Source organism: Lissotriton vulgaris, chromosome 7, assembly GCF_964263255.1.
Source record: "Lissotriton vulgaris chromosome 7, aLisVul1.2, whole genome shotgun sequence".
NCBI lineage: Eukaryota > Metazoa > Chordata > Amphibia > Caudata > Salamandridae > Lissotriton > Lissotriton vulgaris.
In genome coordinates, this window is record NC_141695.1 from 1738489827 (window position 1) to 1738502589 (window position 12763).

At 46.7% G+C, this 12763-nt stretch overlaps 1 protein-coding gene across 1 annotated transcript in view; it reads left to right on the plus strand.

Annotated features, from left to right (window-relative positions):
* Nucleotides 1–467: 467 nt before the first annotated feature.
* The window catches only part of LOC147706528 (alpha-2-macroglobulin-like protein 1), a 268374-nt gene continuing 256078 nt past the window's right edge, over nucleotides 468–12763 (plus strand). Inside the window, exon 1 of the mRNA XM_086932997.1 lies at nucleotides 468–620. Within this exon, the coding sequence (XP_086789123.1) occupies nucleotides 547–620 (74 nt within the window). The 5' untranslated portion in view covers nucleotides 468–546. The remainder of the gene's footprint in view (nucleotides 621–12763) is intronic.

Consider the following 12763-nt stretch of genomic DNA (forward strand, 5'->3'; position numbering starts at 1 on the left):
AGGCCTCGTGTTTTGCATTGCATTTATGTGCTATGGTTTCTAATAAACATATTCTGGATAAAACTGTCTGAATACAGCAACGGTGGAGCCTCTTTGTTGACTGTAGATTTGTGTTTTCATGATTTTGGCAGATGGTGCATACTTTACGAACATTTACAACACACACTATGGTTTAACGTCACCATGCTGGTGTACACAATATTACTGCACAGCTACACCTCAATTGTTACAACAGACTTACAAAGATAGCCAAAGGCTTCTAGCAGGGACCTCCTTTCTGACCCTCACCTCGTGGCCCTTCTCACAAAAAGGTCATCAGACAACAAACTCTTGTTGACTTTGTTGAAATCGCCCTGTAGGACCCAGGAAGTCCTTGGGACCGGCCAGCCAGGAGCTGGGTCAATATTTAGCAGCTCCTGCCCTCTTCCTGCTGCCTTCCCCTCCTGCCTGCCCTGGTGTTTGCACCTGTGGGCGAGCGTGGGAGTTGGGGCAGTATATGAGGACAGGTTCTGGCCAGGGCTCAGTCTGGCTGCCCCTCCTGACACCATGAATGCCTGGGCCCTGGGCACCCTTCCCTGCCTCCTGCTGCTGAACCTGCTCTCGGGATCCAGAGCCTCGCCGTGAGTTTTCACTACCTAGTGTGTCCTCTCACCAGATGTCTCTTGTGTCTTCTTTGAGGGTTTTTCCTGTCTCTTTTGAACATGTATCTACGAGTTGGTTTGATCTTTTTTTGGCTTTAAATTGTTCCTTTGAGTTATTTTCTATTGTTTTAGAGCTTTTTTCTTTTTCCGTTTTCTCTTCTTTGACTTTGTCTTTGTCTTCTCTGGCCTTTCCCTGTATTTCTAAGTTGCCCCCTCTCTACTGTCTTCGTTGATTGTTCTCTAAGTAACTTTTTACGTCTTTTTTCAATAATTTGAGCTCTCTCTACTGTCTTCTTTGGACCTTCCAACGTTTTCGTTTTTTGGGCTTGTAGTAAATAGAATTAAGTAAGCAGCAGGACACGTCTTCCAGTAGTTAAGTTGGATTTATTAAGTTACAAAGAATAAGATAAGACAGCAGAGCACAAAGCCTCACAGCTGACCAGACCAACTGCCAGGGCTAGAATCCCCACACCAGAAAGAACACAGCTAGGTAAGAAGATAGAAACACAAAGAAAGGACTAAAGACACCAAGAAGCCATATAGAGCTAAGTATGAATTTACAACACATCTTCCCCCCTTACAAACAAAACACATATGAAAACCTCAAACACAAAAGAAGATAAAGCATGGAAAACACGAAGAAGAAAACGTATAACACTTAGGAGGTCGAAGACCTCATGAACTTCCAGAACAGGGAGAAGAGAATCTGGATCAAGAAGTGAAATAAGATAAAGATCACTATGACCACCTTCTCCCCTTCAATAGACAAAAATGAAGAGCCAGTCCACTCTCTATGCTCCATCATTGTGGCCACCAAAAAGTTCACTTTCTCCAATAATAATTGTCCATCGCAGATATTCGCTATTTAGAAGGTAGAACAGTTCTGGAAGAATACTCCCGAAGAAAATTTGGATTTAGACTTCTTTCAGTCCAAAACTTAATTCTGAACCAGGTGTCTAGGTTCTGGGTCTTTACTTCGGGTTAAGAGCCTCAGATTGTTTTGAGGCTTCCGAAATCTCTTAAATTTCATTTCTCAAGCTCTAGTCCTTCACAAACCACGGTCGTGATCCCTGCCGGACTTGGGACTCACTTCATCCTCTCCCGGCACAGGTTGTGGGAGTTTTATCCTCCACCGGTCCAGGGACGTCATCTGTCCACTCCAAGTACTCCTCCTCCGGTCCTGGGACATCCTTTGTCCTCTCCCAGTCCTAAATCTGGAACTTTTGTCCCCTTCCAGTCCAGAGACATTCTTCTGTCCCCACCCATCTCTTGGTTTAGCGGGTCCTGGAATTTACTTTGTTCCCTTCCAGTCCAGGGACATTTTTCTGTCCCCACCCATCTCTTGGTCCTGCGGGTCCTGGAATTTCCTTCGTTCCCTACCAGTCCAGAGACATTCTTCTGTCCCCACCCATCTCTTGATTCAGCGGGTCCTGGAAATGACCTTGTCCCCTTCCAGTCCAGGGACATTCTTCTGTCCCCACCCATTTCGTGGTTCTTCGGGTTCTGGAATTCACTTTTTCGACTCTCCTTAGTTTTTTTCAGTACATATGTCTCCTTTGACCACAGGAGTCTCCATCTAGGTCTACTGTGGCACTCCCACTTCCACATGAGACCACTTCCGGGACTATTATCCCCTCCTGGTTCGAGACCTGGGACGTCTTTTGTCCTCTCCCATGTCTTGGTTCTGCGCATCTCTTTTATGACTTCAAGTCAGATTTTTTTATCTACTTGCTTAAAAGCAACTCTCTCAAACGCTGGAATTGAATGAATTACCCTAACCAGAAGTTGATGGTGGCGGCTTAACAGTTTTCCAATTTATTATCTGTTACACTACTTTTCTTTTAAATGTTCACATCTATGGTGTGTTCTCACCTTTGTGTTTCATCTGAGACTTTACTTTAATACGCTTTTTACCATCACCGAAAACAACCATAGCCCTGCATGTATTTATCACAAAAATTAAATCTCTCAAGGCACAACTCCCAGTAGCTGTAAAGATGCCACCATGACTAAATAGTGAGGCTCCTCTTTGTTTCGATAAATAGAACACTTGTATTGGCTCATATCGTCTGGCTTTGAAAAGCAGGTAAATGAAACAAAACCACAAATAAAGTACTTTGAAAAACAACAGATGGCACTGTTTTCAAGAACAGGGGATCTCAGTTTAATATGATTTAGCTATCTCGTGCTTCCAAAATGACGAAGTTGTCTAAACGATGTTTGTAAAATATAATGTAGAACACTCGTGGACCTAAATATATTTTGTTAATTATCACCGTTCATCGTGTTTCACTCACCATGAATGAGCTGGGCTACTTTTACCCTCGGCATGGGCAGTGACTTGCCTGCCTCCTTCACTCTCTTTGCGCACCTCGTCTTTCCCATCGCGTTGAGTTACTGAAACACCGACAAAGGCATAAGATGGCTTCCTGACGTTTGTGATGCAGCGCATCGCGTGAAGACGCTTCACGCGATGACACAACCAATAGGAAGACGCTAGACGTTGAACACGTCGTAGGACAAGAAACGCGCTGGTTCTATGCCAGGAGACACGAAAATTCCAAGACGTCATCAGAGTGCAGAAGGCAGCGCAGGAGAAGGATCACACGCCGGCTAACAGTACTTTGTGCCAAGCATAAATTTGTTTTAAATTGAGTCTGTTACAAAGATATGTGCACATCCCACACATGTCAACCACTCCTCTGACCTGTCACCTTAGAGTGTGCCTTCAACAGCAGCTGTGTTTGGTACTTAACAGATCGTCTTGAAACACAGTCGATATTTTAACAGGTTTCCAAACAACTGGTTTGGTTTTCCTCAAGTTTCTCTCTTTAATTTTCTGGCAGCAGCTGTAATTGACATTTTCTACACCTCTGATAATAAAATTAACTGTTGCTATACTACTTGCAGTATCAGGATGTCTTTTCAAAACTCAGTTACTCACAGTTGCTTCAAACTGATTTTCAAGCGCTTCACAGGATTTACTTCGGACTTGTTTTGTTGATTTCCTCTTGTAACTTGCGGCTAATTTCTTCAGACTTTCTTGCGTACGCCGGTTTAAGACTTTTCCTCTTGTTTCTTGCAGCAGTTAGGTGGGTTCTTTTTGGTGAGGTAGTGCTCTGGTCTTCCTGGTCTTCTCCTTTGATCTGCATCTGGTCTGGTCAGCTTCAAACGTCGCCAAAATGTAGTAAATAGAATTAAGTAAGCAGCAGGACACGTCTTCCAGTAGTTAAGTTGGATTTATTAAGTTACAAAGAATAAGATAAGACAGCAGAGCACAAAGCCTCACAGCTGACCAGACCAACTGCCAGGGCTAGAATCCCCACACCAGATAGAACACAGCTAAGTAAGAAGATAGAAACACAAAGAAAGGACTAAAGACTCCAAGAAGCCATATAGAGCTAAGTATGAATTTACAACAGGGCTCTCTAGCGTTTTATCCTCAACCTTTCTGTTTTGTCATCTTTGAACGTATCCTCAGTCACCGCTGAATTTTCTCTCCTGTCGTCCTGAACTTTCTTACTTATCTTTTTAAGGCTTTCCTGTATCTCCTTCTCTTAGGATTTCTTGTGTGGCTTCTTTGTGCTTTCATCTGTGCCTTTGAATTCTATGGTTTGTGATATTTCATTCTGGAAGCCTGGGTAAGTCTAGGAGACAAGGGAATGGCTGAACAAGGATAGTGATGACTAGAAAGGTGTGGTTTGATCAGGTTGGTCTGGTGATGAAGTGGATGGAAAGTGTGTTGCTGGAGTAAAGTCTGCAATGTAGGAGTAGTTGTAGATTGGAAACAGGAATAGGTTTTTGTGATTTTGTGTTGACTGTGACAATCCACAGCTCTCTGGACGTGCTTGTTATTTATTAGAATAAATTGACGCGTCTCATTGCTTTCTGATCCTCTGGGTTATCGCTGTCTAGAAATCAGAATAAGAATGCGATTTTTGGGGCGCAAATATAGTACAGGCCACAATGGTGTTTGTAAACTGAACAGGAATTTAACAGCAGCAGCTAAGGTACCCGAGGCAGAATGCACTGTGACTGATTTGTGAGTCAGAGAGGTCTGTATGGTTGTTGATGAGGATTTAGGTGTAGGACAATGTTGCCCATGTGGTTCTTGGTGGTGGATGCACCTGGTGCTACGACTGGTGGTTTGAGGAAGGGATTTTACTGAGGGTGTCTGATGCTGGTGTTTATCTACATTTTGCTAGGAGAGTGTCTGGATATGTGCAGCCCCTGGATGCACCCAGAATGTTGTATGATGCTGTGTTGAGAGCAGTACGTTAACAATGGCTGTGACACGTTTGTTGGACCACAGACGAGCACTTATGTGTTCATCTGGAATGATGAAGGGTTGGAGGAGTCCTACAGAAAGCATGGAGGAAGTCAGAGAGAAGTAAGTTAATGTGGTTAGTGTGAAACTATGGAAAGAAACAAAAGTAGAGATGGGCTGTCGGATGGAGAAGAACTGCTGCCCGTGGACAGAATTTTAAGGATGGGTATTGTGTTTTGTGGTAAGATGTCACATATTTACATGCATTTGCTATAGTTTTCTGATGGGGGTTTCTGATTGTTTCCTTGAGGTTTGGCTGTGGTGGTGAACTGACTGTCTACCTACCATGCTTTGAAACTACCAGCAGACCACCTACGATGTATTTTCTTGTATTTGGGTGTGGAAGGTCAGCTTGCGGAGATACTGGTTACATCAGGGTCGGTCTGGGGCAGAACATAAAATTAGTGAATTAAATAGCTAAAAAGTGGCCTATGTGTTCAAACTGGGGCATTTTTTAACTTGTAAAGCCAGGCTGTATACGTGTTGTGCGAGGTATGGAAGATTGCATGGATATGAGCTTGCTGCAGGCAATGTTTGTTTTAATATCAAGGACAAATACCAGTAAACTCAGACCAAGCAAACCATAAAACAGGCCAGTCTACATCCAAAGGAAGGGCCCACGGACTGGCCTGTAACACCAGCCTGTTGGGCACTGCCTGATTGTCCCACAAACCAGTCCAAACCTGGAGTACATTGCCTTTATTGTGGGTGTGCAGAGTGGGTTGCTGATGTGGTTGCATTGAGGAGTGTCAGATGGCAGGTTCCATCGCTGTGACTGTAGGGGTTGATTTACACATCTGGGCATGTGTATGAGGGTTAGAAGCCCGTCAAGTGGGGAGCAGCTGTATGGAAAGGTAGAACACGTGTGGTGAATTGACGTGTGATGAGCAGTGTTAGTGTATAGCGAGGACTAGAAAGCACGAAGGAATGTGGCATGCATAGGAGGTGTGGGGCTAGTGAGATATGGTAGCAGGGGCATGGTTAGCTGAGACAGGTGTGTTGGCCTGTGTGAGTATTTGCCAGGCTGATTGTGGCCAGGTAGTGTTTGAGGGTTTGCTGGGCTGACTGAGATGTGATGGCACTTTTGAGCATGTGCTGTGGTGATGATGTGTGGTAGGTTGTGTGATCATGTTCTGGTCTAACTGAGGTATCACAGGGTACTTGTGTGCATGGTCGGCTGAATCAGGTTTGGGAGGATGAGACGAATGTTTTGGGCAGCTTGGGGTATGGTTAGGTGGATGAGTGTCCACTGAGGAGAAAGCGGCGTGATTGGTTTATCAGAGCGGGCTGGGCCGGCTGTGATTTCATTAGACGCATGCACAAGTCTTGAGCTGACCTGAGCATGTTGTGTGGGAACCTATGTTCAGCAAGGTGGTGTATTGTGTGTTGTGGTTATCTGCGCTGGGATATGGTTGGCATGTTGTTGTGCTGGAACCTGTGCTGGGCATAATGTGGTCTAGTGGAGTCTACGAATATGTGCTCGTCAGGGTGTGGAGTGTCCTAAGGTGGCAGTCTGTGGTTGGCGCGTGTTGTGCAAATGACATTGCGGGGTGCACCTGGCAGAATGAGCACACCTGTGTTGTGGGATTGTGTGCTGGACAGAGTGTGGTATGCTTGGGCATGTGAGAGTGTGCTGAGAAGAGCGTTGTGTTACATGTGGAGTCCAGTGCCCCAGTTGAATCCTTAAAATGTGGCCTCTGTGCTGGACGGTGCCTGCACGATTTGAGATTTTCTGTTGTGATTGGTAGGGTGTTGTGGTATCTCCCATCTGCTCGCCCCCCGGCGCCTCCACACGTAATGGTGCTGCTCGCGGTGACATCACTTCGAATGTCACCGCGACCAGCGTTCTAAGGCGAGCGCCCGGAGGTCAGAGCGGTACTGCTTCCGTTGAAGTTGTTGTGGCTGAGGTCGTAAAGGTGTATACTTAATAAACTTCCTATGTTTATTGCAACTCATCGTCCTGGTATAATTTGCCACCTTCACAGGTGTGTATGCTGCAGTGCTAGGCTGAGTGTAGTAAGGTTGGGTAGACGAGCACTTGCCTGGCATGTGGCATGGTGTGGAAAGGTGTAATGCATGGAATGTAAATACATTATTTTTGGAAACAGAGTGTTGGGCGCCTGGGTAGACATTCACTGAAGCTCGGTGGACAGTTGTGCAGTCCCTGCAGTCTCTATGGTCTTTGTCCTGCGTTACAGCCTTGAGTCGCCTCTGCAACTAGAAAGAATATTCTAATCAGCATTTCTTTTGGGAGAAGGCTGATTATAGCATGACTCCTTTCTCAGATTTCCTCATCAGACTGTGACTTATGGATCCAGGGTACAGGCTTAGTTTTATATTGTATTTATCATAAGAAAGGTACCTTTATTAAACAATATTAAGATATTTGTTGTTTAAAAATGTTGGGTAATGGCAAACTCTGAGAAATGTGGTGGATTCTGGTGACAGAGAGGGCGAGAATGCCAAATCCTAGATAGTAGTTGTGCTACTCGAGAAAGGCATGAGGTTGCAGAGACCTGGGCTCAGGTGACATTGAAAGAGCGGGGTTGCAAGCCGCAAAATCATGAAATGTCCCTGTTCCCCCATATATAAGATCCTTACTCAGTCTTGTATCTATTTCGAGGTTGGCTCTGACCAGTGCAAGTGTGGGCTCGCATCCTGGTCTGAGGTACACATGTATTATAGTGACATCAACCCTCGCCATGTGCAGACATTCATAGGTCTCCTCCCTGGTCCACAAGGTCCAGGGTATGCTCCATGTGACTCTCACCCTGGAGGGATAGTCACACCTACAGAGGTGGCGGCCCGCCACACTCTGGGGTTGTTTACATGGCCGCCTGCCACTGTAGGGCAACACACAACTATTCACAAAGTGGGATAATGCAGGCTCTCACTGAGGGCTCACACAATCACTTGATACAACTCCTGCGCATACGTTTGTGGCTCAGACACACATAAGTGAGACCTCTTCCATCAGTCAGTACCACCAGGAGCTGGGGGAACACAAGGCCGGTTCTACTCTTTTCTGGGCACTCAATTGAAGAATTTCATATTTTGTAGTACTGGAAGCGTCTCACTGATTTTGTCCTCAAGCCCATCTTTCGTGAATTTACAGTAAATCATAGAGTGGCTGTCCGCTTTTCATTCACTCTAATTCTTTTGCCAACTTTTTTTTCCTTTCCACTGGTTTTCGAATGGATTTAAAGGTGTTCAGCCTCACAGCCAACAATGTTGTCATTTAGTTTCTCACAGTTTGCATATCATTTTTTCACCCACAGCCCTTCGCACGATTCAGTGGTGTTATTGAGGCCAGGTTCCACCTACATGTGGGTATAGTAGTTGTTAATTCTTTTATTGTGGAGAATATACAATTATGTACGGAATACCTGAACATAATTAGGACTAATAAAATAAATTTATACTGTCAAAACCAGCATCCTAAACAGCACAAACAAAAGAGATGCTAGAAGCAACAGTTCATAAAATAATAAAACTATTCATAAAATAAGTCTGTGGGTATATCTGGATGTCATCAAAATATGTCTGGACTAAATGCAAAATCAGCTACAGATAGTAGTGCAAAAGTTAGGGATCACTTATATCACTTTGAACGTTCTCTATATTTTCCTTGAACGTTGTCCATGTGTACTCTTTATACTCTACTTTGTCCTTTTTAAGCTGCCACTTGAGTATTATTTATATTTCTTGGTGTTCTGGGGGATATGAGTTTGAGTCTAAGCATGACAGGCTCAGCCTTGCATCCTTCTGAGTTGAGTACATTGAGTGCCATAAATAGGATGTTGCAGCACTTTACAGCAATTGGTAACAACTGAAGTGTGGTATTTATTTTTTTGTGTTGCAATTCTTTATTTACAGCGCCGAGACACCTCAGGGTATTTGTGCGCTAAATAAATTGCATAAATAAATAAATAAATACATTTATTGAAGGTATAATGAGGATATACAGCCTAGAGGGACACCCTCCTCTGGATACAGGCAGGAACCACATGCAATGTTAACATGGAGGATTTGTGTGTAACATTAACTTATAAAGATAATACATCAAACTAAAAGGGGGAGAGGGGGGTTGGGGGTAGGGGGGGTGGGAAAAGGGCACCTGCCTTGGCCGGGAGGGCATGAGTACCTGGGGGTAAGGCGGGGGCAGTTCACACCTCTGCACATTGTCCCGAGTGACACTGATATCCATATGGGGTTGTGAGGTCTGGATACCTCCATGTCCAGTTGTAGGTGGAACATCAGCAGATGTCGGGAATCCGTACCCCCAAAGGTGGGTCGTCTCTCCCTTGTTCATCCCCGTGGATCTCCTGGGTTGCACCTATCCACAATTTCAGGGGGGGCGAGCATGCCCCTGAGAGGACCACCTTAGACACAACAGTAGCAGGGGGAGCAGGAGTGATGCTGGGAGTCATGAGGTCGTCTGTATTTGCTGGGATGTGAGGGTGTGGAGATGGAATGTGTGGTAGGATGTATAGGTGGGATGGGGGTGGTGCTAGTAGTAGGTAGCGTCCTTTTATGCTTCCTTTTATGCTGTGTCCACCAGCGGCGATGGGAGTGTATGAAGTTGCCAGTCTGGGTGCAGGCTGTAGAGGGTGGGGAGGTGGGTGTATACGGGGGTGGGACAGAGTTAATGCAGCTACACGGCCGCAGCAGTTATCTTCTTCTCAGGTCACAGGGTGGGTGGGCGGCCCGTTTATTACGTGTCTAGTGGGCTACGTATCTATGTTGCCAGGTGGGGGGAGGGGATCTAGGGAGGGTGTGGAGCAGTACAGGGGGGAGTGGGGTGTGGTAGGAGGGAGGCCATAGAGAAGGAGTGCTCACTTTTAGAATATAGAGGGAGAGAATGGAGTACACTACGCAGACGATGTAAGTGGGGGGGGGTGTATGAGAGGGGGTCCAGGCCCTCTGCTGTATGTCCTATCACTCCATCTTCCTCCGGGTGCAAGAAGGGTGCCCATGTCTGTAGAAACAGATCGGATTCGTCTTGTAGATTATAGATGACTCATTCATGGGAAGCAGTGTGAATCATGGCCACTAGCCAGGCCTCCTGTGATGGCGGCGTTTGTGACCTTCACTGCCGGAGAATGCATATTTTAGCTGTGGCCATCACCGTGTGAAAGAGATGTTGTTGCGGTTTTGATAGCTCTGGTGAGTGCCGCAGGTCATGGAGAATAATAGTAGAGGGAGTAAGCGTTAGGTTCAGAGGCATAGAGGCACCATGACCCAACCTACGTAGGACCAGAAGGATTGTATCGATGGGCATTCACATGCGGCGTGTCACAGCATTTATTTGTGCATCTCCAGCAGTCTGTGTGTGGAAGTAGGCCTGCTCTATTCACTTTCATTGGTGTCCAGTGGAAGTGTGGTATTTAGTGCTATATTAAACATATTTCTAGGTTTCACTGCAGACAGCTTTAGCTGTGTGCTAGAGTTAATGTCAACCCAACAACCAACAAGAGGGCAACATACGCAGGTGGGTCTTTGGCAGCCCCATTCAACCACTGCTTGTTTGAGTCAGCCCCATTCCTCCACTGCTTGTTTGGGTCAGCCTTCATCCATTTCTTGTTCTCGTCAGCCCCCATTATCCATTTCTTGTTCAGGTCAGCCCCCTTCATCCATTGCTTGTTCGGGTCAGCCCCCTTCATCCACTGCTCATTTGGGTCAGCCCCCTTCATCCATTGTTTGTTCGAGGCAGCCCCCATTATCCATTTCTTGTTCGGGTCAGCCACCTTCATCCACTGCTTGTTTGGGTCAGCCCCCTTCATCATTTCTTGTTCGGGTCAACCCCCTTCATCCACTGCTTGCTTGGAACAGCCCCCTTTAGCCATTGCTTGCTTGGATCAGCCCCCTTTAGCCATTGCTTGTTTGGGTCAGCCCCCTTCAGCCAATGCTTGTTTTGGTCAGCCCTCTTCATCCATTTCTTGTTCGGGTCAGCCCCCTTCAGCCACTGCTTCTTTGGACCAGCCTCCTTCAGCCACTGCTTGTTTGGAGCAGCCCGCTTCATCCATTTCTTGTTTGGCTCAGCCCCCTTCAGCCATTGCTTTTTTGAGTCACCCCCTTCAGCCACTGCTTGTTTGGGTCAGCCCCCTTCAGCCATTGCTTGTTTGGGTCAGCCCCCTTCAGCCACTGCTTGTTTGGGCCAGGCCCCTTCAGCCATTGCTTGTTTGGGTCAGCCCCCTTTAGCCACTGCTTGTTCGGGTCAGCCCTCTTCATCCATTTCTTGTTTGGGTCAGCCCCCTTCAGTAAATGCTTGTTTGGGTCAGCCCCCTTCAGCCACTGCTTCTTTGGACCAGCCTCCTTCAGCCACTGCTTGTTTTGAGCAGCCCGCTTCATCCATTTCTTGTTTGGGTCAGCCCCCTTCAGCCATTGCTTGTTTGAGTCAGCCCCTTCATATATTGCTTGTTTGGGTCACCCCCTTCAGCCACTGCTTGTTTGGGTCAGCCCCCTTCAGCCACTGCTTGTTTGGGTCAGTCCCCTTCAGCCACTGCTTGTTTGGGTCAGCCCCCGTCAGCCAATGCTTGTTCGGGTCAGCCCTCTTCAGCCACTGCTTGTTTGGTCAGCCCCCTTCAGCCACTGCTTGTTTGGGTCAGCCCCCCTTCAGCCATTGGTTGTTTGGGTCAGCCCCTTTCAGTCAATGCTTGTTCGGGTCAGCCCTCTTCAGCCACTGCTTGTTTGGTTCAGCCCCCTTCAGCCACTGCTTGTTTGGGTCAGCCGCCTTCAGCCATTGCTTGTTTGGGTCAGCCCCCTTCATCCACAGCTTGTTTGAATCAGCCCCCTTCAGCCATTGCTTGTTCGAGTCAGCCCCTTCATATATTGCTTGTTTGGGTCATCCCCCTTCAGCCACTGCTTGTTCGGGTCTGCCCCCTTCAGCCACTGCTTGCTTGGTTCAGCCCCCTTCAGTCAATGCTTGTTCGGGTCAGCCCTCTTCATCCATTTATTGTTTGGGTCAGCCCCCTTCAGCCACTGCTTGTTTGGGTCAGCCCCCTTCAGCCACCGCTTGTTTGGGTCAGCCCCCTTCATCCATTTCTTGTTCGTGTCAGCCCCCTTCATCCATTGCTTGTTCGCGTCAGCCTCCTTCATCCATTTCTTGTTCGGGTCAACCCCTTCCTCCACTGCTTGTTCGAGTCAGCCCCCTTTGGCCATTGCTTCTTTGGGTCAGCCCCCTTCAGTATTTGCTTCTTTGGGTCAGCCCCCTTCGGCCATTGCTTGTTAGGGTCAGCCCCCTTCTGTCATAGTTTGTTTAGGTCATCCCCCTTCAGCCACTACTTGTTTGGGTCAGCATGACAGGAGTGCAGACATGCAGAGACCCTGCAGTAGCCTGTGGTAGATTGTGTGGTATTTTCTTTTTTTTCCAAGCTTGCTTTTTTGCGTCTATTATCCTTTACTAGCATGAGTGAACCTCTTGAGGATGTCTGCTATGTTGTGGTACTTTGATGTGTAAATGGCTTCCGGCTTCAAGGCTTTGTTTGTAGTGTGGTTACAGCTCTGCACTTTTGGTGTTCTGTGCCTGCTTCTGGTATGTTTTGTGTGCAACAAAGGGAGTGTATAGTATACATCTCCAGCAGTCTGCGTGTGGAAGTAGGCCTGCTCTATTCACTTTCATTGGTGTCCAGTGGAAGTGTGGTATTTAGTGCTATATTAAACATATTTCTAGGTTTCTCTGCAGACAGCTTCAGCTGTGTGCTAGAGTTAATATTAACACAACACCCAACAACCAACAAGAGGGCAACATTTGCAGGTGGGTCTTTGGCAGCCCCATTCATCCACTGCCTCTTTG